Source organism: Adiantum capillus-veneris, chromosome 8, assembly GCF_014529385.1.
Source record: "Adiantum capillus-veneris isolate H3 chromosome 8, ASM1452938v2, whole genome shotgun sequence".
NCBI classification, from domain to species: domain Eukaryota; kingdom Viridiplantae; phylum Streptophyta; class Polypodiopsida; order Polypodiales; family Pteridaceae; genus Adiantum; species Adiantum capillus-veneris.
Window position 1 is genome coordinate 138,854,616 of NC_140938.1, and position 26,311 is coordinate 138,880,926.

The following is a 26,311-nucleotide window of genomic DNA, read 5'->3' on the forward strand; positions in this document are numbered from 1 at the left end:
TACCCTTCGTAGTCATCCTTTCAGTATTTTGGAAATTGTATATTGGGCATCTAAAGGTTCAATCTGCTGAATAATGTGATGCACTGGGTCATTGCTAATTCTTACAAAATGGAAAAGAATGCAGAATTAAGTGGGGTTGTTTGCTGGCAAATGCAATTCAAGTGGCAATTTTACATTTATCCACTTGCGAGTTATAGAGACGTTTGTTTTGACATTCTTTTGTGTGGATCAATGAGATAAGTAGTCAGTCTTCTTTGATGTCAGAACAACTATACATGATTTTTAAAAGTAGATTCCTTTGTTGTGTAATTTAGCTATGAAATTAGAGTTATGAATAGAGTTCCAATTGGTTATGTAGTTACTGTACATATGAGTTTCCTCTTATAATTAGTGGTCATCCAAAGGAGTTAGCTTACTCAACTGTCGTGACCTTGGTCATGGGTCTGATACAGCCAAGCGACCTTGACAGCACTCACAGACGTGTTATCGACTCACGGGATGTGTGATTTGCTACAAATAGAATGTCCTAGTGGTCACTTTTTGGCTAGCTTTTTTCTTTCATTATGCGCTACTTCCAATGCCTGTATGCAACTTACCATATGAAAGCCTCTTATCACACACACGAATGTATTGGTTATGCATATCTTGTGTACCTAGTAAAGAAGCTGATTGTCTTCCTGCCTTACTTCGCTTGGTGATGGCGATTCAATGTCAATCCTTTGTAACACATTTACCCGATTCAATCTCCTCTAGCTCGCCCAAATGTTTTTTTTTGTTTGTGTCGAGCTATCACTGACTAACCAGATTGTCTAGGCCTCTACCTCTCAATGGAAAGGGCTCCTACACTAGGATCATAGCCTTGCTAAGCTTTTCTTACGTCGGAGTGCTCATAATCTACTCCTCATTTTACTAACTCTTAAGCTTGTAATGGATTTTACCTATATTGGTTTTGGACAATTATTTCCCTTTTTTTTTACTAATCCTTAAGCTCATAATGGATTTTACCTTTATTGGCTTTGGACAATTATTTCCCTTCTTGAAAAGTCATGGTCCTCTGTTAGTTGCACCTACTATGGGGTTGCGTCCTCAAAAAACCTCTTAATTGCGTCTAATAAAAACCCTCCCTTGGACTTAAATGGGCCACATGGCTACCTAGTTTTTGGATTTTGACTTGGCAGTCTCTCTCTCTCTCTCTCTCTCTCTCTCTCTCTCTCTCTCTCTCTCTCTCTCTCGCATCACTCTTAGAACCGACATTCACTTTGCATGGTGGTGATGTTTTGCGAGCAATTGGCAGGTTCCTTCCCTGGTAAGTATGCACTGAATTACTCACTATCAAAAGTGCTCATCATTCATGCTAGTAATTGTGGATGGTATGGGATATCTTGGTACACAGGAAAGTATGGCCTTTCCAACCCTTGATATGTTTTTCATTCATACTTGTGTCCCTACTTTGACTTTTGGCTTTCAAAAGCTACTAGATCGCACGTGCTGCTACTCTCTATGGTCTGGCATGCATAGAGAGGGTGATCTCGTTTTCTCTCTTGCCATTCTTAATTTCAGGAGAGGATGTTTGCAACTGTCTCTCTTCAAATTGAGTGCTTGAGGGCGGTGTGTTTTTTGGTGGTGAACTATTGATTTTGGTGGTAGGTGTTCTCCTGCTTGCCAATCATGGAGATTGTGAATATGATTGCTTTTTTTAATCCCAGGTCGTGTATCCAACTTTTGGGTATAGTTTTGCTATGTGACATCGTTTTTTTTTTCTTTTGTATGTCTTGATGAATCCATCTGTTAGCTGAAAGCTTTACTTTGTCATAAACATCATAGTGTTTAATCTAGGACATTAACTTTCTGCCAATAAGTAGAGCATTTTGAATTCTTAAGTCTCTTGAGCTTTGAACTATTGATCTGATCACTGTCCCTGAAAATGGTGGTAAAGCTGATGTAAAATATTCTTGATGCACTTTGTTAATTGCTGGTTCTCGCATCCAAACCAAGGAGAGAATGGATGTGTGTGTGTGTGTGTGTGTGTGTGTGAGAGAGAGAGAGAGAGAGAGAGAGAGAGAGAGAGAGAGAGACAGACTTCTGAACCAACCAACCTTGGCAAGGAGTGAATTGATCTTAATACAATGGGGGCGAGGTATGCTTATCCAGCCACCTCAATTAATTGGCCGACCTAGACTTTTACAAATTAGTAAAATAAATATCTAAAGCCAAAATAAATATTGGGATCACATTGGGCTATTCACTTCAGATGCGACAAACTGTTAACACCCTCTCTATAGCTCATAGTGGACATAAATGGTGAGACCAAGTCGATGAAGAAGCTACCATGGACAACCCAGCTAGAGTTATTGTGCCACATACATCTCGGGGATTTGCTAGTATCAACATGTCACCTGACAATAATACCATCTTGAACACCAATTGCCTTTTAGAAAGTTGATTATAGATCCACACTACATCCAAGAATTCCCATTCTGTGGATTGTGAACACATCACGTCCAATTACTTTGAGATAATGAACTTTGAAACACATCTTGTTCATAATCCGGCTAACAACAATGATTTGGAACACTCATCCATAGTGTTTTTGATAGTTTGAGTAGTTCCTCTGAGACCCATGGGTACACACCACTTTCACTTGAACTTCAACGAAAGGATTCCAGATTATTTATAGGGAGCACTATTGTCCCCCTCTTTTGTAGTCACCACCACCCCAATAGTCTCTTATTGTCCTTCCTTAAGTCACTATCATTGCTTTCCTCATTATGCTAGTCTTTGCCTTTCTCCTTTGTAGAGTCATCGTCTTTGCCTTTCGATGTGCAATTTCTAGGCAAATGACCACATTTTTAACTGTTGTAACAACGACCATTGGTCTTGTTTCTGAAATCCGAAGGAGCAAGTACTTCAACACCTTAGTAAACATTGTAAAGGTTGGCTTGAATTATTAATAGGGCTTCCTCCTCAATGAGAAAAGAGGCGAATTCATCAAATTCTAGCCTTTTCTTAGCGAAGTGTACATTGTTCGTATGCCTCAGGCAACTTCGTGAGTACCAAAGCAACTAATTCAGTACTAGTCAATGTACTTTTCATAGCCGATAGTTAATCATGAATAACCTTAGTCTTCATAATAAATGGAACTTTTGAGTGGGAACTTAATGGCAAATGATCGTCCAAGAAGGGTGATTGCTCGTATCGTAGAATCATTCCAACGAGCTTGGACTACATATCATTGGCAGCCTTCAAAGTTTGTTTGGCTAGAGAAATTTCCTGTGTAAGAGATCTTGCAATGGTCGACATTGCCTTTGCATTACTTGCATCTCAATCGATACACAATTTTTGATACGTTATCTTGAAGACAAATATACTTGTTATTGGGATCCGTCATAGGACGGGGCTCTGAGCCATTGACTATGTCCCATGAGCCTTTTTGCATGAACCAAAGTCACATAATCAAATTTCAATGGGTGTAGTTATCATCGTTCAATTTATTGATGATGCTCAAGCAAGGGAGGGACTATGTTGAAGTTGCAAGAACCAAATTCTGCAAGGGAACGATTCTCGGAGTTCGCACACGAACTCGACAAAATGATCCCCGGAGGGTTCACTTGGCTGTCCAAAGAGTAGTCCAAAAAAAATTCACACTCCCAAGTGATCAAAATGGTTAGCTCTCAACCAAGTTGCTGCCCAGGGCAATCTTTTGTGCATAACGTTTTAAAACGCTAAGCCAAAAAAGGAGAAGACTTCGATATCACTTCCAAAGGAGAAGCAGGGAGGTTTGTCGCCATTAAGGCTTGCAAGAAGATGCTAGCATTTCAAAACGTAGGCATTGGGAAAGGGTGGTGCTTGGTTGCACTCGTCGCCATTGGATGCTCGCTAAAGAAGAGTTTTAAATCGCTGTAGACTACAAGAGCAGCCCCACAACCCGACAACAACAATGTTAGGAAACACCCATGAACTTTGAGTTTTATTATAAAAAAACACAAATATTGTTCGAACTAGGGTTGCAAGGATGCTCACATAGCTTGGAGAAGATGAAGAAGCTCAAGGTACACAATAGAGAGCTTATGACAAAAGTAGAAAGATAAGATAGCCCTAAAGTGATGAGCGTATATACATTGCACGGGGGAACAAACCTCCTAATGAGGGAGAAAGTGCCTCAATGATCCTAAGTGTGTTCACACACCTCACTCCTACATATATGGTACCAAATCCCCCCTGAAGTGATGCAGTGAACGAGAGCTGGCATAGTATAAGGAAGTGACATTCTTTGAGGACATGATCAATTCAAAAAGGAAAGCAAGTCCAAAGCTTTGCAGAAAGCTTTGAACTTTTCTCGAGGATATCCCTTTGTGAATAGATCGGCAAGCTTGCCATGTGTCGGCACATAAGCCAAGTTGATCTCGTTTTGAGTCTTTTTCTGTGATCATACGCCAAGTTGATCTCATGTCGAGTCTTTTCCCGACACAGCGATAATGTAACTCAATGTGCTTTGTGCAACATGAAAAATTGGCTTTTTTGCGATTGCCAATGCGCTCTAACTCTTGGTCATGTTGGCAATGTCTTGTGGCCAATACCCAAATAAGCCATAAGATGGTCTTAACAAGTATGCAGTGTGGCTAGGGAAGCATTGGGGGCTTTGATCGTGAGAGTTCACAACAAAATCAGAAGCGGCGAAGCAAAAGACATACTAAAAAAGAAAAAAAACTCTAGCTATGAAAGCTTCAATACAAAAAGAACTAAGATGAATTCAAAACTCTTGTGTGTGTGATGATTTGGTGTAGCCACAACCCCAATGGCACAATTACAGTGCATGTTTACCCCATTGTAAACACTTTATTCCTCCAATTCTTCGTCAAGGCCATTTCATGGAAGGTTGAGTGTTACCGTACATATGTGGTAGTGATGCGTGTGAACACACTTAGCACCGTGGGGATATTTTTTCCCTGACTAGGAGGTTTTGTCCCTTATGCATTGTATATACGCCCATCAATCTAGGGCTATCTTATCATTCATTGTGAACCAAGCAATACATACTCTCCAAGCTGTGTGTGTCTCCTTGCAGCCCTATTTTCAACAATTGATATCAGAGCAGTTTGCGTCCTCCGTAGCTTAGTCGGCATCACACACTTGCTCACTCTCTTAGATTTCTGTGAGCTTTGGTGACCGTAAGCAAGTTGACAAATACTTTGGGCAAGCTCATAGAGCATAATCTGCTCAGATTTTCCATTCAGACTCATTTCGGCCTCCGTTTTCACTACAAGTAGTACTGCACAAACAAGTTGGTCATTTTGTGCATAATTTTTGTCAGTGTCATTTCCTACATAATAGGTTTCTTACAGTTTTCTTCGGGTTGTTCTATATAGCACAAAGTTAGTCCTGCTTCATTTCTCTTCTTTTCGGACAGTTTCCACATTAGGTGTAGGCATTCGCCATGGCTGACAACAACACAGGTGTGTTCAAGCTATTTGCTATTGAGGATAAATTGGATTGGAACAATTACCCAATGTGGGCTTACATGGTGCAACATGTTCTTGTGTCAAAGGGCGTTCGGAATGTTGTGCAGGGTATTGATGTATGCTCTGCTTCTGAGAATACCTGCGATGTTGAGGATGTTGCAGGTCTTGGTGGTAGGGTTGCTACTGCCAGAGCTATTTTGCCTACGGTTGAACAAGCTCGTTGAGATGTTAGAGATGCGTAGGTTCGTGCATTTATTGTGTTGTTTGTGAAGGGCACTATTACTCCTCACATTCATTCAACTAAATCTGCAAAACAAGGCTTGGGATATTCTAGCTGGTCTTTATGCAAGTCGCAATAAGTCTAAAACTGCATTGCTACGTAAAGATCTGGAGTCAAAGATTATGCATGAGGAAGATGAAATGGACACTTCCCTCCTTGGTATCAAGGATATCAATGAACAACTTATTTTTGCAGAGGCGAAGCCATTTATGAAAGTTCCCTTGTGGACAGTGTTCTTGATGCTTTGCCAGATTCTTACCAGACTTTTGCTAGTACTCGGAGACCTATGACCCAAGGAAATCCTGAAGTTGTCAAGTTTGATTCATTGTGTACATTGTTGTTGTAGTAGTCACTTTCAAGAAAAAACATGGCTAAACAACGTGCAATTGAAAATGCCTTTATTACTGCTTAAAGAAAAGTGGTAACAACAATGTAGCCACTTCTCATGGTTCTTCTGTGAGTGGAAAGGAACCTGTTCCTAATGCTTCTGCTGGTAGCACTTCGTCTAGAAATCCTGGTGAAAAGAGAAAAAAGAAGATGCATCGCCATTATTGTAAAGCTAATGATCACTTAAACAAGTAGTGTCCAAAATTGAAGGCAAAAGAGGCTAATAAGAAAGAGGCTGGTTCCACTACAAGTGTATCTATTGTAGAGTCTTCTGTGAAATGAGATTGTGATGTTGATGTAGATGCAGCATGGGCTTTTAGTACAGAGTGTGCTTATGATCCTTCTATCCACATGTAGGTCAATTGTTGTAGATGCTCATGTGTGGCACAGTGGTGCTACAAAGCACATATCTCTCATCGTGACTTGTTTACCTCTCTCGAGGATGTCTCTCTTGGGAATTCAGTCACTTGTGCCAACAATGCCTCTCATCCGGTCCAGGGAGCTAGAAAGATTGTGTTGATTACTGCAAATGGCAGTTCTTTCACACTTGTTGATGCACTTTATGTACCTGGGATAAAAAAGAACCTTTTGTATGTATTTGCACTTGCTAGACTTGGTCTTGTTGTCAAATTTATGGATGAAAGATGTACAACTCATGGGGTCTCAGTTTTGGTGATAAAATTATTGCATCTGGCATTTTATGCTGTGGTTTATATAAGCTCACTTTGTATGGCAAGTGTGGGCAAAATTTTACAAATGCAGTTGTGGATTCAAAAGCTGTTTCAGATGCAAAACTTTGGCATGTAGGTTTTGGGCATCTGAATTTTGCAAGTTTGCTATGTTTGTGAAAGGGTTAGTGTTAAGGTGAATGAGTGTTAGTGGCATTCATTGGACGATTGGTGTAATGGAGTTAATCATTAGTTGTTAGTGTTAGGCGGATGAGTGTTAGTGGCATTCATTGGACGATTAGTGTAATGGAGTTAATCACAAACTAATGAAAATCGTAGATTCAATCAATGTATATGCAAAAAGTGATAGCAATGGATTAGATTAAAATGTTCAAGATACATAATGCTTTTATAACCAAAAGCTAGGCTGCTAAAGGATAGAGATCATGGACTTTCTTAAATGCAGTCTTTGTGAACTTCATTAGATGGGGTACGGATGTATGCATGCATGTATGCCTTACACATCATGTGTCATATGAAAGAGATGATTTTCATGAGGAGGTTTACCCTAGAAAGCTCCCCCTTAAACCTAATCATGGTAGTCTTTAGTGATTCATCTAGGGTTTGCAATGGTTCCGTGATACATCATAGGAGGTTCAACATGATACATCTCTCTATGGTTCACAAGGTGGCCATTTAATCATGCCTAGTTTCAACTATAGAGTACATCATAATCATACAAGGGGTAAAGGTTAAGTTCCTTCATGTTTTGTAATCGTCTTCTTCTGCTTGACTCCGTCCTCTGTCTTCGAGGTTTTTGTTGTCTCCCTCTGGTTCTTTTTCATTTATGTCGTTGATCTTGGTTTTCATGTCTTCATTCGATTCATCTTCATAAAATAGAATGAGGCTCATGCTTATTGTGCAAACGATGCAAACCATGAGAGATTTTATGGAAGTATGCAATGGGGGTCTTACCAATAGGGATATTATCCTCTATGGCAGTGTCTACTTGATTGATATACAAAGGGTGTAAATGCAAAAAATATATATAAAAAAACAAGCCTTCTGGTGCTTGGGCTCCCCCTTAAACCGAGCTTAGATCAAGGTATTAGAAACCAACTCGAGAGTTGAATAAGGTTTGTTTAGAAAAAACCCTAATGACATATACTTTTGAACCTAAAAAAGTTACCTAAGTAAAAACAAATTGCAAAGGTTGAAGTACAGGTTATCAAGGTTAATAATACAGATGGGGCTTGGTGGGAACGAGGCTTTAGAGAGTGAGAAGCATTAAAAATGGAGCCTGTGAATAGCGTATTGGGTAGTCCGCACTTTCCACATGTGTCGGACCCATCATCCATACGGCCCTTGAAGGTAATGGCGTGCAATCTCGGATTGAGAGCATGCAGGGGCGGCGAGCCTCGTCTATATCTCATGCGGGTAGCTGGGGATGGGATCGACGCAGCAGGTTACTGGAGCATGCTGGACCGTTCGATGCCATGGCCAGCTTGCCTGCCAAAACGAATGAAAAAAACTGCGCTGCGCATTAAATTCAGCACCGTTTACAGCCGCTGTCCAGCGCACAGAGGCGGAAAGCCTTTTCCAGAGTTTGCTCCCTCGTCTTTAGCTCACGCTGCCCATATGCCCGAGTTTACTTTTTAGCAGAGGCTTGCATTGCATCTCTCAAACCTTCATGAAAGCTATGGCGGCCATTCCTGCCTGCTCTCAGCCCTTCTCGACCTTGCCTTCCTTCTTGTGAGCCCTCAATGCAAAAGCGGCTTGCCCTCCTGCTTTCATCATTTCTCGGCCATGGCGACCTTGCCATCGCCCTCAATGAAAAATATTGGCCCATTTTCCTGCTCTGAGCCTCAACAGTGCTATTCACAATAGCCCAAGCCTCCATTCTATTGCAAGGCCCGATTCCTATGTATAAGCCCTCAATGCTGCTCGATGCTTGACTCTGTGGAGAAAAGCTTGAATATTAAGCTTCCACTACCTCGTTCCTTAGCTCTGATGAATGGACATTGCTTATAGCACATTCGGGCATCCGGTTCTCCAAGTGAGCAATCAACGCAATCGGCAAATTGGGTGAAAGAATCAATTTTCGAGGCGGAGTTTGGGCAAAAAAAATCAATTTCGGAGGCGGAGATTGGGCAAAGCACCAAAATCAACACAAGAGGCTTGGGAAAAGTGTGGGTCTAAATGGAGGTTGGTACTTTATGGTGATTTTTTTCGCATCAGTGAAGATTTTGAATACGTTTTATTTTGTTTGTGATTAAGTGAAGTAATATTGTGGAGTGTAAGATGCATTAACACACTGTAAAATCAAGTATATAATCAATTACAATTAGAATTTTGTGTCCTTAGAATGGGGCTTTTTACATTGAAAAGACTAGAGAACATGACAACATGATAGTGCGATATTGTCACGCATCGAAAGATTGTCCCAATAAGAATAGAGCTTTTCAAAAAAGGATCGATATGATGCGCCATTTAGATAGTTGTCATCAAATTTTCATCACCATTCCAAAGCTACCATGTGGTCGACCTAAGGAGAGAGAGATGATTCAAAATCCCACATCATCTAGAGCAATTCGGCAAACCAAGAAGCGCTTCACTAACTTAGAGTTCAAGATTAATAATGCTAGAAACAAGCATCTACTAGATATAAAGAAGAGGGCACCGATCGTATGGGAACGTCGACAACATCGACCACGTAAAAAGAAAACCGATGAAACATATGATGAATGGTTAGATTCATATGTGAAAGAAAAGATGGAGCAATGGGAGAATGGGATGCCACATCGTGTGCAAATGATTGAACGACATATCAAAATTGGCTATGATGACGTGGTATGTAGCTACTAAATTCATTTGTTTTTTTAATAGATAGTGTAAGCCAATCATTGAGTGAAACATAACTCTTAAATCTTTTGACTATACATCAACAATAGAGAAGGAAAAAAAAAAACGCAAGAAGGAGATGGAGGAGCAAGCTAATGAGAGTGATGAGAAGGCATAGGAGGATAATGTCCTCGAGCAAAACCATGGGGAGCCCACTTCTGTAAGCCACTCACCTCATCCAACTCCAAATATCCACATTGTATTGTTGTCCAATACCATGTATTAAAACATTTAGTGTTAATTTTATTGATATAGATGTCACTTGGAGTTGAGAATACACAATCGCCCATGGCTCCGTGAAAGTCTTGAAGAAGATCAATTTCAAACTCACTTTCTTTGATTGCTGGTACACGACAGGTAGGGCTTTATATCGAATTAAGATGAAAATTTGATTTTCATTAGTGCTTTCACTTATGGTTCTAATTTTGTTATGTTCTCCATATTCTTCCTCGTAGCCAAATTTGTATGCTAAACCAAAAACTCCAACTACACCTATAGCTCGATAAACTCCCCTATCGGGAGTAGTGGGACTAGAGATATCTATGGCACCATTTCTCAAGGTGTTTTTGATTGGAAAACTCCACCTACATCATCTAAGGCTTCCAAGTTGGAAAGGTGACTCCTCTCTCCTTGACCTTTCGCTTTGTTTTCTGTTGCATGCACAATTAGTGATTGGATTGATGTATTTTGCTATGGGATTGTGGTCTTTATAGTGACATGGTCTTCCATTTGAGATCCTCACGTTATGGCATAGCAGTGGATTGCAATATAAACCTTATCAATGACATCGTATCTAGTGAAGCCAATACTCAGTCAATGAATATGTTTGCCTTGTAAGTCTATTACTTTCTTCATTAGTTATTGGTTTTTGATTGATTGAGTGCTAATAAGTAATAAACCACACGTGGATTGTAGATGGATGGAGCACATTTTTCTAGTGACATTATTGAGCATGTTTGGTTCATGGATAGTTTGTGGTTTTCATATATGCTCACAAATACAAGTCAACTTGCCGTGGAGAATTTCTTTGGAAAGGTGGACTTAGCAGCCCAAACATTTACATTCTTTCCAATTATCAGTAGGTATGAGGAAATTTGTCTGCCCTAAGATCGCTAGAGTTCGTCTTAAAGTTTAATTAATAATAGAATTTGTATCACTTTAGATCACATTGGACTCTCATGGTATTTTATAATGGCCATCTTCGCCGCTTGTCTGGGTTGCCATTTGGGCAAAGTTCGCTCTTGTTTTTCGACTCCTTATCCATGTGCTCAATAATTGACTACTTGCCACACATAGAGAGGTACTAGTCAAAATTTATTTGTTGTATGTATATATCCATAATTATTAACAAGTACTTACGTGAAATGAGCGTGGTTTTCTTAGGGCACTCGCACATTTCTCCAACTACTGCTCACATTTCTCCAACTACTGCTCACATGAGGTTATTAAGGAGGAGCTTTTGAAACCTCGACAATATTGTCACATTGACTCAATAGAGGTTTGATAAGTACTTTTGTAGGTTTACTATAACTGTCATTGATCCTTGGTTGAGATCTTTCTTAATTGATGCTTTTTGTAATAGACACCTATGCAGCCAAATGGGTTTGATTGTGGCTATTATGTCATGACAATTATGAGATTTCTCATAATGGGAGGTATACAACACAAAAGATCAAGGCAATGGGTATGTTCTTGGGCTTTGTTTCAAACTAAAAATTATGTAGTTAATGTGTGTTTAAGATGAAGAACTTGTGTATGCTAAAATTTCTTGTTTTTTTTTTGTAGCTATCAAAAAAAAAGTTCAAGCATGAGGATGTGGAGGAGACAAAGAAAAGCTTGCATAGTTGGACCCAAAGCTCTTGGTTGATCATTAGGGACTTTATATTATGGGCCATGGCATGTCACCTTTTATGGCGTTCCATTTTACTCTCTTATGGCGATAAGACTTTTTGCATTCTCCAATTTTGTAATGGAAACTTATTGAGAACAAAAAAAGATTTTGTTTTGGCCAATGCCTTGCTATTTTCAAATGAATCCTTTTGTAATAGTTCTTTTCAATGAGAGACAATGCGCATGTGAAAGGGATTTGAGTTGTATTGATAAGGTATTGCAATAGAGTTTTTACGGCACATTTTTTGTAATGGTGTATCAATTTTATGCTTCATGGTGGTCTTGAGAATTTCCAACTTAGGGCAATGGAGTTTTTATGACACATTTTTTGCATTGATGGTTGATTATGTTCTTTGGAATAAGAGCCAATTTGCACAAAGTTGAGGTGTACTTACAAGGTGGTCTTCTAATTTACTTACAAATGTACACAAAGTATCTTCCAAGGGTGCACACTAAGCTTGGGTAAGACACTAGAAAAACGTAAACTCGGGTACCCGAGTTTACTTTTTTCCAGAGAGGTGAAAAACCAAATATGATCCATAATAAGAGATGTGGCAACAAAGAAATGTCATGGAGAGGTGAAATAGTTTAAATCACTCTCCTAATCTTTGAGAATTGAAAGAAATTGAGATCTACAACCACCAAGAAAAGGGAAAATAAAACTTCAGATAAAATCTATTTGAATTGGAATGTGTTCTCTATACACAAGGAGAATCCTCATAATGGAGGCAAGGACCCTAATCTTGTTACAACCATTATCAAGGCTCAATGTGCAGATTCTCTCTTCATTTTTCAGAATCGGGATACTCACATGCCACTATTTGACAATAAAAACTATTAGAGTCATCACAAACCTGAGCACCTTGCCCCACGATGCTCGTCTCAGTACCATCAGAGCAATGTTTTTTTGCTAAAGTAAATAATGCATGACATGTATGACACGAAAATGTACTAGCAGGATCTACAATCAATGTCTTAGTAAAACAATGAGGGCACCAAACGCACTCGATGTCAAAACGCACTCGATGTCGACCTCGTTGATGCTTTCTCCTTAGTACACTTGTGTGATGAGGTGGCTTTGGGTGTTGGTTAGTAGCTATGCTCACATGATTGGGTTTAGGGTTATCTTCTTTGGATCTTTCACGATGACCATGACCTAAACGAGTTTGGGTCACATGCTCCTGAATTTGACGCACACTACCACCAGTTGGCATGTCTATAAGAGATGGGGACACCAATGATCTCAAGGCATCTCTTGCCATCATCAATTGGTGCATGATTGTTAACCCTCACGGCTCATGGACACCCCATCACCTACGACGGACGTGTATTATGTATTTGGTAGAGTCAGGTACCGGGCTTGTCGGACCAATAGGAAAAGGGTAAGAGTGATCGCCGATGAGAGGCGTACTCTAACTGGGACATTCAAGGGATTAGTTGGCTAAGCATGGGCGCCCAAGTGTGAATGGGGTGAGCTCATATAAAAGACAACTAAACCTAAAATTCACTCATTCTCTCATTTGTGCAATAGAAGAGTGCTCTTGCTCCATCTCCATCTCCATCTTCTTCTTCTTCACCTCCTTGTGTGTGTGTGTATGTGTGAGAGAGAGAGAGAGAGAGGGAGAGTGTGTGTGCGATCGAGCATTACGAAGGCACGACGGCGGTGAAGCGGTTGAGCGCAGCACGACTGCAGCTTCTTCTTCATCGCGGCGAGGAATCCACCACGAAGGCGAGCGTAGAGCGGTGAGTGACACACCCTTTGCTCTCTTGAGCTTGCTAGTTTAGGCTTGTTGTGTGCTTGGAGCCATTTGTGGCTCGCACACGGTGTATCGGCAAGTCCCTTGCTTCGACAATGCGGCAAGGAGTGCACATTTTTGGCGCCGTTGCCGGGGAAATGCGCTACACTAAGCTCGGTTAAGCACTTTACACTTTCTTGTGATGCAATTTCAATTGAAGGATTTGTGAAGAAGGAAGGTGTGTGGTTGTGTGGAGAAGGATTTGTGAAGAAGGAAGGTGTGTGGTTGTGTGGAGAAGATTTTTGTTACACTGTACTGTCTTTTTTGTTTTCTGTAAAGAAGGAGTTACAATTTTTTTGCAATGTACTGTTAGAATTAAGGTATTAGCTATGGAATGTTAGTTCTGTAAGGTTAGTTTTGTAGATCTGTTAGCTACTGTAGTACTGTGTAAACAGTGTTAGAGTGTGTGTGACAGTATCTCTATTAGCTGTAAGTAGATAAGTTAGGTGTAGGTTAAGTGCGTGTGTGCGCGCGCGGCGACTTAAAAAAAAAAAAAGAAAAAAGAAAAAAAAGCCCAAAAAAAATTAAAAATTTAAAAAGAAGGATCGGGCTGGGGATCATTCCCCAAGCTCAAGCTCAAACCCAGACCTCAGTCCTCAGTTTTAAAATATAGTTTATACGCCTTTTTATATTTAAAAACTATTTTTAGGATTTCGAGGACTATAAAGACTACTTTTAGGATTTCGAGGGCTTCATGTAGCCGAATAGGGAGCTGTAAAGCACGACACGTTCTTTTAGCCAAAACGCTCGTCTTGAGCTATTACACGCCATATTTTGTGGCTCGGTTACAAAAAATAACCAAGAATAACGAAAAACTTGGGTTATAAACGCCTAAAAAAAAAAAAAAAAAAAACTAAGTGAGCGGCCTTCACGGGCACTCACCAACGCGCTTAGAGTGTGGAAGTCATATGGACCTACGCTCTGGACGAGTGTTAGAGCATGAGCATATTGGTAGTGCCTCCATTTACGCGGGCACCCATTATTCCTCCACCCTAGGTTCTGGACCTTCGGCCGGGACTCAAGGTAGTGCGACCCAAGATCCTCATATCGCGTCTAGTGATTCTTCCTTTGACTACGAAGTCATGGAGGGGTATCCTACACCAAACCCTGATAGTTCAAGTCAAGACATGCATGCCATGGGCCCACGGCCCGGGTCCAGCGTGTTAAGCCGCTTAAAAGAGACCCATAGTAGAGCTACTCACTCCGAACATGCGGTTAATGAAATAAATGAAGGGAGTGGGGAAGTAAATTCGTCATTCATGCCTAAAATAGACCCTATGATTCTTGAGAGTGTGCATGTGAATGTTCCATCCACTGCACCTCCTGATCCTTTAGGAATATCTCCCTTTGAGGTTCTACTACCCGATGGTAGGAGTCTTGCCGAAGTGCAAGAGATCGAACGCTATATGCAAGCAACAAGGGAGAGGGAAATTGAGAACCTACGAGGGCTAGAACAAAGTCGAGCCCTGAAAGCAACGGCTCCTATGACAACAATCATGCCAGCCGAGCAACCGAGTGCTCCCAAGGTAGCAGTCATGGAGGGGCAAGCTATGGGGAGCAATAATGCTTCCACTTTGAGGGAAACCTCCAGCACGCTAGGCCTAGATGGGATATTCCTAAACGAAAATTGGGAGTATGACCTACAAGCAGAAGCTTTAACTGATCGGTACACAGGACACACGTATCATGTGGGTTGGTTAGATGTTCTACAATCCACATCGGGTGCTACTAGCATAGATGAGCAACAACAGAAAGTCTGTGATGTCCTCCATAGGATTGTCGAGTTAGAAAGACAGAACACAGGGATCAACATGCCTTCAACAGGCCTAATGAGATTCTTGGATACGGGAAAGGCCAACCAACCAACCCTATCACAAACGGAGACTCCCTCAGTGAGCCCCATTGATCCTCCATATGTTGTTTCGCCAGGGGCCTCAGTACAGTCTGAGCCCACAAGTGGCAGCTTTACCTTCCCAGATCTATCTCATCTTTCTCTTAATGACACTACGGCTAGCATGCATATCCCAGTGGTGAGCATGACAAGAAATACACCAGGGAGTTCATTTGTTAACACTGCGCCGATGCCTAGTAGCACAGTGCCCCCAACTATACCTACATGTATGTATCAATCATGTGCACCTGTCGTACCTCAGCCTCATGTAACTCCTACACCTCTGATTATTCCAAGAGCTTACAATCCACAATGGAATTATCCAAGCTCTTATACAAGTGGAGCCATGCCATTTAGTAATAACATGCCATATCAGGCACCCCCTATGCCTAGGGCCACACCTGTAAACTTTGGACCACCGTCTGGTACACCACCATACGAAATATGGGACCCAAGAGCCGCGAGTATGCCAAGGCCAAGGCCAACTCCCATCTCACATGTGGTTCCAGGAGCACATACACCCATTATACCTGATCAAATAGGAGATTTGGTAGCATTTGCTCAAACTATCGGTCGCTCTATTGCGGAAAACATGCGTAGTGCACCTGATAGAGAGCCTAGGAGCAAGGTAGTTCAAGTAGCTAAGCTCACACAGAAATTCAGTGGAGACGGAGATGCTAGAAAGCATATGGAAGCCTTTGAACATGTGTGCGATTCCTTGGAAGAGCACAATGAGCTACATAAGTGTAAGGCTTTGAGTTTGACCCTAAGCGGAAAGGCTGGAGATTGGTATAGAACCTTAAGAGTAGAAGAGAAAATGATCTACTCTACTCTTAGGAGACTGTTCTTAAAAGAATACATACGAGAGGGAGTACTTTGGGGTGTAGCCTCTCAGCTCCAGAAAGCCCAACAAGAAGAAGGTGAATCCGTGAGAGACTTCATTAGTCGCCTAAAGAATTTGAATTCTCGATGCAATCCAAACGAGCGATTCAACAACAACCAATTGCTCGATAGATTCATTAGGGGACTACAACATGAAAGTATCTATAATGGCCTAGTCATTAGAGGTATCACTACTTGGGAAGCAGTCACCATGAATGCAATCCAATTGGAGGATAATTTAATGATTGCAGGAGAAAGAGTGTCTGCCGAGCCGAAGTCTAGTAGCTAGCAAGCGTCAGGGCATGAGCCAATGAAGATAAAGCCAATCGTGAAAGAGCAAACGATATCTGAGATGACTTTGGCAGATCTCACCAAGGCCATCCAAGAAAGCCTTAGGGGTAATCGTGCTCCACAAAACACTCATATGTATCCAAGAAGGGAGCAACAATGGTGCTCAATTTGATTGGGCCCACATACTACGAGTGAATGCCCTACTTTCAGAGTAAAGTCTAACGGGACTTGTAACGCGTGTGGTAAGTATGGCCATCAAGCGAAGGATTGCCTAATTCTTAAACGCATCATGGAAAATAGACCGCCTATAGCTTGGGCAGACTCACCTCGAGTTCCTGGATTGATGCCTACCCCACCCATGGAGCAACAATTGCCATTACAGCACATGGTCCCTAGAACCCAAAATGTGGTCCAAACCACACCGTTGCCACCTCCAGTGCTAGGACCGCAACCCCCTCATCCAAGAGTTACACCTATGAACCAAATAGGTTGCGAGTCATCTAGTACTTATGTAGATTGCGAAGAGGACATAGACTCTAGTATCACCTATGGAGTCGACATGCTTGAGGAGTGTCCCATGTACTATATGGAAGACCATTGGGGACAAATCAAACCGGTATATCAAGCTACTGCGCTAGCACCAATAGGCCAAAACATTAATAGTTTTGCCAGGAGACCACCTCTTCAGTGCTACGAATGTGGTGGACCACATCGAGTAGCTGAGTGCCCCATTAGAATGCAAAAGAATGCTGCACTAATGCAAACAAGTCAAGGGAGTGCATTGGCAATGCCAATACTCACTTGTAATCGTTGTGGCATAGATCATTTGATCGCACAGTGTCCTAACAATCCAAACGCACCGAAAATCACACCATTGAACATAATGGAGATTGTTGATGGGACACCACCAACTATAAACATAGCACCAGTGAATGCACTCACACGGTCGATGCTCCAAAAGCAAAATTACATCCTCGAAGAGAGAGATGCTGCATCCATTGGCCGAGCGAGAAAGAAGAAAACACGAAAAAAGAAATACCTAAATGCTTCTAGCTCAAAACCTAGTTCAAAGACTAACATAGGGACAGGAGAGGATCCCGTGTATATGAATGACCCTGAGGATGACTCAAATTCGATAGAGACCACGGAGACCAAAACTATTACTACAAAGGAAAAAGCCAGTGAGGAGGATCACGAGAGGGACTTACGACGAACACCAAAAGAGTATTCAAAGTTAAACCACCCAGTTGCGAACCCCCAAGATAAGCCACGAGAGACAAAAAATGAGGATTGCAAGGAAAAGATTGGAACCTATCCAAACCCAATAGTGGAAATTGAACGAGTCCAACTACTGAGGGGTTTGGTGGAAGAAACTCAACGAACATTAGAACCTGAACCCAAACATATCTAGATGTCGGACACAGTGTTTCCCACACAAGTTCAACCTCACAAGAACTACAGGCCGTTAGCTATACCCAGTATCATTCGGGAAGAGAGTGAGGGTAGGACATCTCAAAGTGGACACACACCTTTCCTACTAGAGAGAATGTTTGGTGTGGGAATGCCCGACCCCCTTGAGGAAGTGGAGATTCCATCTTCACCATTCTCTTGTCAGGGTCCTACGTCCCACAAGATGCCATTAAATGTTGCCAAATTGATGGATTTCATGTCTTCAGAAGTTAGAACCACCATCATGTCCAAACTATATAAAGACCCTGAGCTAGTCTCAGCTCTTCGAACCTTCCTCAATGGAGAATTACAGGCCGGATTACCACAGTTTGCACATATGAACAAACCTGACTCGATAATGAATGATGAGGAACATTTAACACCACCATCTGACCTAGCGGGACATGAATTTGTAATTGAAGTACCCGTTAACAAGTTGGGGCAATACTTTGAAGGTGATGAATCTAATGCTACTCTACCAATCACTACTAAAGGATTAACTGTAAAGGGGGTCCTTGACGGTGGTGCGGGAGTCAACATGGTGACAAAGAGTTGTTGGGAGTCTATGGGGCGACCTCACCTTGAAGCCACAAGCGTAGTGGTAAAAATGGCTAATGGATCTATTGTTACGCCTATTGGAATGCTAAAGGATCTCAGGATCAAGGTCTTGGGACACAAGGTAAGATAGACTTTCATTGTTATGGATTTTTCCAAGCATCCTATGTCATTTGAGATGATCTTAGGGCGTTCATTCATGAGGGAAGAAAAAATGGTGCATGACTGGTCCAAAAACCACGTCTACTTACAGTTCCAAGACTCTGTCATTCGAGCTGATCTTTTAAGTGGTCGAACGCATCCTCTAGGAAATAAATTCATCATTGATAATCGATCAGACACAACAATTCACTCAGCTCCATTACAGTATTGTTACACGTATAACAGAGACACGGATATTGGGGAGAAATCTCCTTATATGGATATCCTACCTGGGATGACTGAGTCGGACAATGTGGATTGGGTCCACCTAGCATCAACCATAGACACTTGGGGAAATAGGGGGACGACCTGGGTAACACTTGAGGGGGATGAAATGCATGTACCCTTAAATATGCTACAAGCAATGCATATAGCTTCTGACAAGACTCATCCTAATGTAACGAAGAAAACATACAAGTGGGTCCCTAAAGCTTCTTTAGTGACCATAGCTAGTGCTAAAAAACAGAAGCCTTGTAAGAAACGTACCACTCGCTCCAAGAAAAGTAAGAAAATGTTGCGATGGATCCCTAAACGGCTATTGGAAGCCCAAGGCTACTACCAAGGAAATGATCAAATCTGGGTGCCAAAACGTAGATTGTGCTCTTACCTATCACCTGACCCATGTGAGCCCAATCCCGTAGCTCCAAAACGAATCAATGATCGTGGAAAGAAAAAAATCACAGAATGCTACACACCCGCTCCAGAGCTAGTTTGGGTACCAAAGAAAGAACGATTTTTTCCACCTAGCTCAGGAAGGGGGGAGTCCCATGAAGCTTCTAGCTTCTCATGTAATGCATCTGTAGAGGTAAAAGCTTCTCCACAGCCTCCATCTACAATAGTGGACCTCCATGAAACTACAAAAGAATCCACACCTCCCAGTGTTCAAGAATCACCTGATGAACTACTTCAAGTTCGATCTTGGGAGAGTACCTTACCACCCTTGCAACTCGACGAGGCGCCTACGGTAATAGAAAACTACTGGCAAAAATCCTCACCTATTACCAACTGGAACGATTGGTTTCAAAGGGTGACGAGCTCATTTCAAACAGTATGATCTACCCAAGGAAGGGGGGAGTGTTTGCTAACAGTCATCATTCATTTGTTTCCCTCTCAACCTTTTTCCCTAACCTCTCAATCACCAATCTTAGGGAATGTACATATAAAGCTTTATACTCACAAAAAACAAAAAACAAATAAAGAGCAAGAGCAATTAGCAAATGAGTATGCACAATAAAAGTCAAAACATTGACTCAGACCTACACATTTACATCCGGTACACTGAAACAGAAACCTATGTCATGAAACACCTTTGATCCTCATCACTTGAGTGATGGAGGGTAGGTAAGATTAGTACGATAGGAGTGTTTCTGTTTTAGAGTTGAGTGATTAGCAACGTTCTCTTTTCCCACTGATGTGCCTCCTAGAGGTATTGTTTGTGTTTCATAGTGTGTACAGGAACGTGTTGCTGTGGTTAGGATTTGGACCTTCATGGAATCTTTCTCTCGTTCACACTTCAGATCAAGCGCGACCATCAACACAAACAGGTGTTTCTTGTCCATTATCATTGCCCCTTATCTTTTTTGCATCTATGATTGTCTGCTTTGATTGTGATTGGTAGAATAATATCCAGTACATTTGCTTAGTATCAAACATTAAATTCAATGTAATTTTTTGTCATAATTACTTGTCTAGATTTAAAAATCAAGCAGTCCGACTACGCTAGTTTGACCAAGTTAGGTGTTAGAGATCTTCTCTTAATACCATGGGGAATGCCTTCCTAATAATCAATGGTTACTTAGGTTCTTAATCCGATTTAGGCAACATTGTGTGAATGTACTAGGGCTTTCTAGTGGACTTGACCCTATTGACCTTTAGCTTCAGTATTATAAAGGGAGTTTACTAGTGTGATGAGCCTGGGGAGGTGTATCAGTGTTATATGACCCCCCAAAGTTACAAAATTAAAATGCTGAAAATGAACAAACAAAAAATCAAAGTGCCACATTGTAAAATCTTAAGCTGGAAGAGAAATCTCAGCTTGATTGGGTACTTCACTCACATGTATCGCCTATGGTACTAGAGCCCTAGAGGTTCCCAGTATGGGCGCTTTTCCTTGAAAAGCAAAAAACCCAAGGCATACAAAATAAGCACACACATCAAATTGAATCACTGTGAAAAGACTTTGGGGGGTCAAAGAAAAAGTAATCAGTTAGGCGATGATTTCATGAGAAATTCCTTTTATGGTAGCTTAACTACAAGGTCTTCTAGATATAGCCTCTAGTCAGCCCTCGAACATGAATACTTGGCTCTCGCGATTAAACAACTTAATTGACCACAGAAAATTAAGAAGCTTACCCATGGTATTAATATTCGATCTCTAGTGCCTTTCGACCGTTAAATTAGCGACCCCCGACTTGTTTAATTTTTTACCTTTACATTTGTTTATGCATTTGATTACATTGCAATTTAATGTTCATTGCTGACAAATTGTTTGAAATTCTTTTACCAATCAATTTGTCTACCTAAAATTGCATATGCTTTTTAATCACTTATGAGAATGCAATTACTGTGCCAATGTTGTTTGATTTTGCAGTGACTGAAGAAGGCTAAGGACATTCATCTCAAATGCTCTTCCACCTCGACGAACGAGATTCAACTCATAGCTTCTGAGGACGGAATCTACATCAGGAAGGGGGGCATGTTAACCCTCACGGCTCACGGACACCCCATCACCTACGACGGACGTGTATTATGTATTTGGTAGAGTCAGGTACCGGGCTTGTCGGACCAATAGGAAAAGGGTAAGAGTGATCGCCGATGAGAGTCGCACTCTAACTGGGACATTCAAGGGATTAGTTGGCTAAGCATGGGCGCCCAAGTGTGAATGGGGTGAGCTCATATAAAAGCCAACTAAACCTAAAATTCAGTCATTCTCTCATTTGTGCAATAGAAGAGTGCTCTTGCTCCATCTCCATCTCGATCTTCTTCTTCTTCACCTCCTTGTGTGTGTGTGTGTATGTGAGAGAGAGAGAGAGAGAGAGAGAGAGAGAGAGAGAGAGAGAGAGAGAGAGAGAGAGAGAGAGAGAGAGAGAGAGAGAGAGAGAGGGAGAGTGTGCGTGCGATCGAGCATTACGAAGGCACGACGGCGGTGAAGCGGTTGAGCGCGGCACGACTGCAGCTTCTTCTTCATCGCGGTGAGGAATCCACCACGAAGGTGAGCGTAGAGCGATGAGTGACACACCCTTTGCTCTCTTGAGCTTGCTAGTTTAGGCTTGTTGTGTGCTTGGAGCCATTTGTGGCTCGCACACGGTGTATCGGCAAGTCCCTTGCTTCGACAGTGCGGCAAGGAGCGCACAATGATTATCTCTTTCTCTTTGACACTCTTTGATGGTAGTCCTTCTTGTATAGCTAAAAGGGTTGCCTGGACTTCTTTGAAGGTAGTGAGCACCTCTTCCTCTTGCAGGTTTTCACCAACATCAATGTCGTTAGAGTCACCACACATCATCTCGTGTGCATTGTCCACTATGGGAAAAATGGTATTCAAGTGGGGAAGGTATTGCATGACTATAAGACGAATGCCATATAAGTGTTTACATTTTGAACCCCAATCTGGACAGTCATAGTAGTTGCTTTGTAAGCTCACATAGTACCATATATTTGGAGTAGTCATGCTCCGTATATGAAATTGCAACAACATCTCATCCACAACTTGCAAGCTTGTTGGGTCCTCTTTGTATCTTTGCAAGAGCTTCTCCCCTTATTTTAGCCGATGTGTGTGCCTTTTAGATGATCCACTTTGCCCAAATCGCTTTGAATCGGCTATCACCAATACATATTTATTAGGATAGTTTCTAATTAACAAGCAAGAGAAAGTTACAAGACCATACCTATTTCTTGCTTTTGTTTGAAGAATCTCAACAAGGTTCCCCCCATGCGATTGCTAGTCTTAGAGTCTCCCACAAGGGCATGTAATAACTCTACAATTGATCGATTGATACGTGCTTCCAAAAGGGTATAATTTATGTACTGCCACAATCGCTCTACTAAATCTCTAGTGTCCACATTGCCGTGGTTGAAAAGCCTTCCAAAATTTGGCCATCGTTTTCTCCACATGCAAGAATCCCCACACCAACCATTTGTGATGTATCGAACTATATTCTGGTAGGATGCATATCTTTGAAGCAATAGTTGGTATCTTCCCACAAAGTCTTCCTCTGTTGCACTATGCATGAGATTTGACATCTCCACGTATACATCTCCCCGCATCTCCATGGGAACCTTCCACAGGAGGAATGTACTATCACAAAAAATTCCCGCTATTCACAAAACATGCTATAAGAAAAAGAAATACTCATGGAAGAAGATTTTCAACCCAAGCCTTCTTGGTGTGGAACCAACAAAGCAACACATGGCAAGAAATTTGGGATCGATCACCATTTGCCTCATGCATCCAACAATGCGGATCTTCCTCCACTACATTGAGTAAGGATTCAAGTTCTTGTTGTGATTTATCAATAACAAGAGCACTAGGACGGATGTGTCCCATTTTTGAGAACACTTTACGAAGTGTTAGCTCTAAAGCTATAACCTCATGGCGACCACCAACATCTGAGGTGCACAACATGAACCATATAGGAATACCCACACCAAGTTGATTGGGAAGCACAGCCGCAAACAATGGTACACCAAATGCATTTTTTTGAAGGTACTATCAATTGCCCACGAGTTATTTTGAGAAAAACGCATAGCTATCTCGAGCATCCTTTCATCTTGCAATATTAGGATGAATGGTCTATCTTTTGGATCCATGGAATTGGGATTATATGGTTGGACGTACAACACCTACATGTAACAACTTATCAAGACATAGTAGTTATGGAAAAAATACTCTCATTAGTTTGGATCTTACCTTATGTATTTTTTGCAAGGCTAAAGCTTCCATATACATTGTTGTCCAATCATCATTACTTACTCTATCTGTAAAAACCATACACACATGCCATTAACTTTCACATTCTATTACACTCACTAAAGATTCTAATCATACGTAGTTGTTTAGAAGTACCTTGAATGCGAGCTCGATATGACAACATTTGGATCTCCCCTGGGATCATAAAGAATCTGTAGATTCTGCACTCCAGTATGGAAGCCCTTTCCATTTGGATCTTTTCTTTGGACAAGGAAAATTGTGCAACATGGCGAGAGCTTCCAACATCAAATAAGTCATCCAAGCAACATTTTATGACATGTGGGTGAATTGGCAAATGATAAAGATCACTTCTGGACCCAGGAACATGCCCTTGATGGACTGGATTGACAATAATGCGAACATCATCGTGTTCCTCTATGAACTCCACTTGTACCTTGAATGTGCAGCCACACTTCTTTGATGTTCGCAGTCGCTTGATCAATCCACTCCACTTGGGTGTTCCTCCTCTATGGCATATATAGTCCACTTTGACTTTGGAAGGTGTATGCTTCTTTGACGATCGGGCAATCACTAGCTTGACCTTGTGCTCTATCATTATATGTGTGAGATGCTTGTCCACATCCTCTCTGTTTGTGTTGATGATGGACATTGCTGGCTTATTGAGATCAAAATCATTGCATCGAGTATTTGACATGTGAGGATTATTTTTAACAATGCATCCACATGAGTTTACAAATGCCTTGATGTAAGCTATCGGTATTCCATGGCGATGAATATCAATAGACCATTTTACCTTGAGAACTTCGAGAGTTGAAGTGACTCCTCGGTGTTGTTCACCACCTTAATTGCAATGAGCATGCCTAACAATGCTTTCCCAATCTTCAATGCAAGCAATCCGTAGCTTGGGTTCCACTTTCAAGAAAAGTCCAAGCAAACCATCTTCATCCTGTAGCAAACAAAGGCTCTCTTGTATTCTTCGCCACTTCTTAAGATCTAGCATTCCCCTAGTGTCATGTTTTTTCAAAATATCCAAGGTTATGGACATTCCTTCATGTAGAACCATAATCATTAAGTTGTAAGTTCCTCTATCAAAAGAGAAAAATGTTGGTGACAAATATTGGAGAGGATCAACCACAACCACATCGAATGGTTCAATGTCTGAAGTATTGCATGACTCATCAGAGCTTGTGCTATCATCATAGTGATTTTCAAGGTCATCACTTGTGAAAAGCCAATCCATGGTAATCAAGAGTACCAAATATGCTTAATACATAGGGAAAAGTGTGAATAGTAGAGTAGTGGAGGTTATGTAAACAACAATGCTTGAAAACTAAGAGGAGTGGTGTGTGTGTGCAAGGAGAGAAAGCAATGGCATGTGCTTGGAAATAGTACTTCACTTTCACAAGCCCCCTTCCCCGGATTCTGGAAAAAAGTAAACTCGGGTACCTGAGTTTACTAAAATACCCGAGTTTACAAACTGACATAAGTATCTTGGATTATAGCACTATCATCATAATATGCAGAGGGTACAATCATGAAAGCTAGAGGAAATCTTTTTAATTCTCCACCATAAAAGCACCTTACATGCTGTGCATCCAAATTTAAAAGTAATCCGAAATCCCCTCCGTGGTCCCCACCAAAAGTAAACTCGGGTACCCGAGTTTACTTTTGTACCCGAGTTTACTTTTTTGGCGCCGACAAAATCAACGGATCTCCTTTGTAGATGTGACTTTTGGCCCATTTCCACCCTTGATCCCATCTCCCATGCCCGTGTTAGATATAGCTGAGGGGCAGCGAGAGTGCATCACAAAGTCAAGAAGGGTGACGTTGATCACGAGGGTCGTATAGGGCCATGGGTTGGCTTCATCAAGGCTGTACAATTAGCTGATGCTATGGCACATTTGCACGATGGGCAGTTTTGTAGGCAAGGGCGAGAGCAAATGATGATGCCAAGGATAACGATTTGCAACCTAGTAGGGCCTCGTCTATAAATGACACGGGGTCTAACTCAAGGGATCTACGGCTGGCGCGTGATTGGCGGGGCGGGGCGGGGCGGGGAGGGCTATGGGCCGTTGGATCGACGCAACAGGGGGGGGGGGGGGGGGGGGGGGGCAGACTTATATGGTACTACGGTTACATGGCTTTCAAGCAATCGCGATAGCTGGGTTGGATAGGTAGTGCGCCTGTGGAGCGGGAGGTGGCGTGGTCAAGTCGCAATGCGAGAAGCTGGGGGCCGTAATTTTTTTGATACCAAAAGATGGGATCAACGGTGGATTGAACATCCACCGTAGATCCCTTGAGTTTCTCCCGTGACGCTTATAGACGAGGCTAGCTGGGAGAGAGTGTTTCTCCTGAGTAGATGAGGCTCAGAAGGGTGCATTGATCAAGCTTCAACTTGCCTTTGGCAAAATTGCCTTCTTCGATCTCTCTCCACAAGTGGCCAAGGGTAGTGACTTTAAGAATTATTTATTATCTAAATGCAAATGCAAATGCAAATGCAAAAAAACACAAAGTGATTTGATCAATCAAGTGGTAAATGCGGAGAACCACTTTATCTAGCTTAGAGTTGATGATGATTCCTAATGGATCTAAGCAGGTCTAGAAATGAGACTAGCTTTAGTACGCTCTGATACCATATGAAAGGGTTAGTGTTAAGGCGGATGAGTGTTAGTGGCATTCATTGGATGATTAGTGTCATGGAGTTAATCACAAACTAATGAAACGGGTAGACTCA

General features: G+C 41.7%; 1 protein-coding gene and 1 pseudogene across 2 annotated transcripts; one reads left to right on the forward strand and one right to left on the reverse strand.

Annotated features, from left to right (window-relative positions):
• Nucleotides 1–4,502: 4,502 nt before the first annotated feature.
• LOC147453044 (uncharacterized) lies at nucleotides 4,503–11,383 on the forward strand. Of its 2 annotated transcripts, none has more exons than XM_086519073.1 (4): nucleotides 4,503–9,855; nucleotides 9,951–10,052; nucleotides 10,151–11,193; nucleotides 11,290–11,383. In XM_086519073.1, the coding sequence occupies exon 1, from the start codon at nucleotides 8,088–8,090 to the stop codon at nucleotides 8,451–8,453; it is 366 nt and encodes a 121-aa protein (XP_086375199.1). In that variant the 5' UTR covers nucleotides 4,503–8,087; the 3' UTR covers nucleotides 8,454–9,855; nucleotides 9,951–10,052; nucleotides 10,151–11,193; nucleotides 11,290–11,383. Both variants share the same exon structure in this region, with proteins under 2 accessions (XP_086375199.1, XP_086375200.1).
• An 866-nt stretch (nucleotides 11,384–12,249) lies between these two features.
• Nucleotides 12,250–24,577, reverse strand: LOC147453045 (uncharacterized; annotated as a pseudogene).
• Nucleotides 24,578–26,311: the final 1,734 nt, after the last annotated feature.

Excerpts from the sequence above, each read along its gene's own strand:
- LOC147453044 (XM_086519073.1), top strand. The coding sequence starts at position 8,088 with ATGGAGCCTGTGAATAGCGTATTGGGTAGTCCGCACTTTCCACATGTG.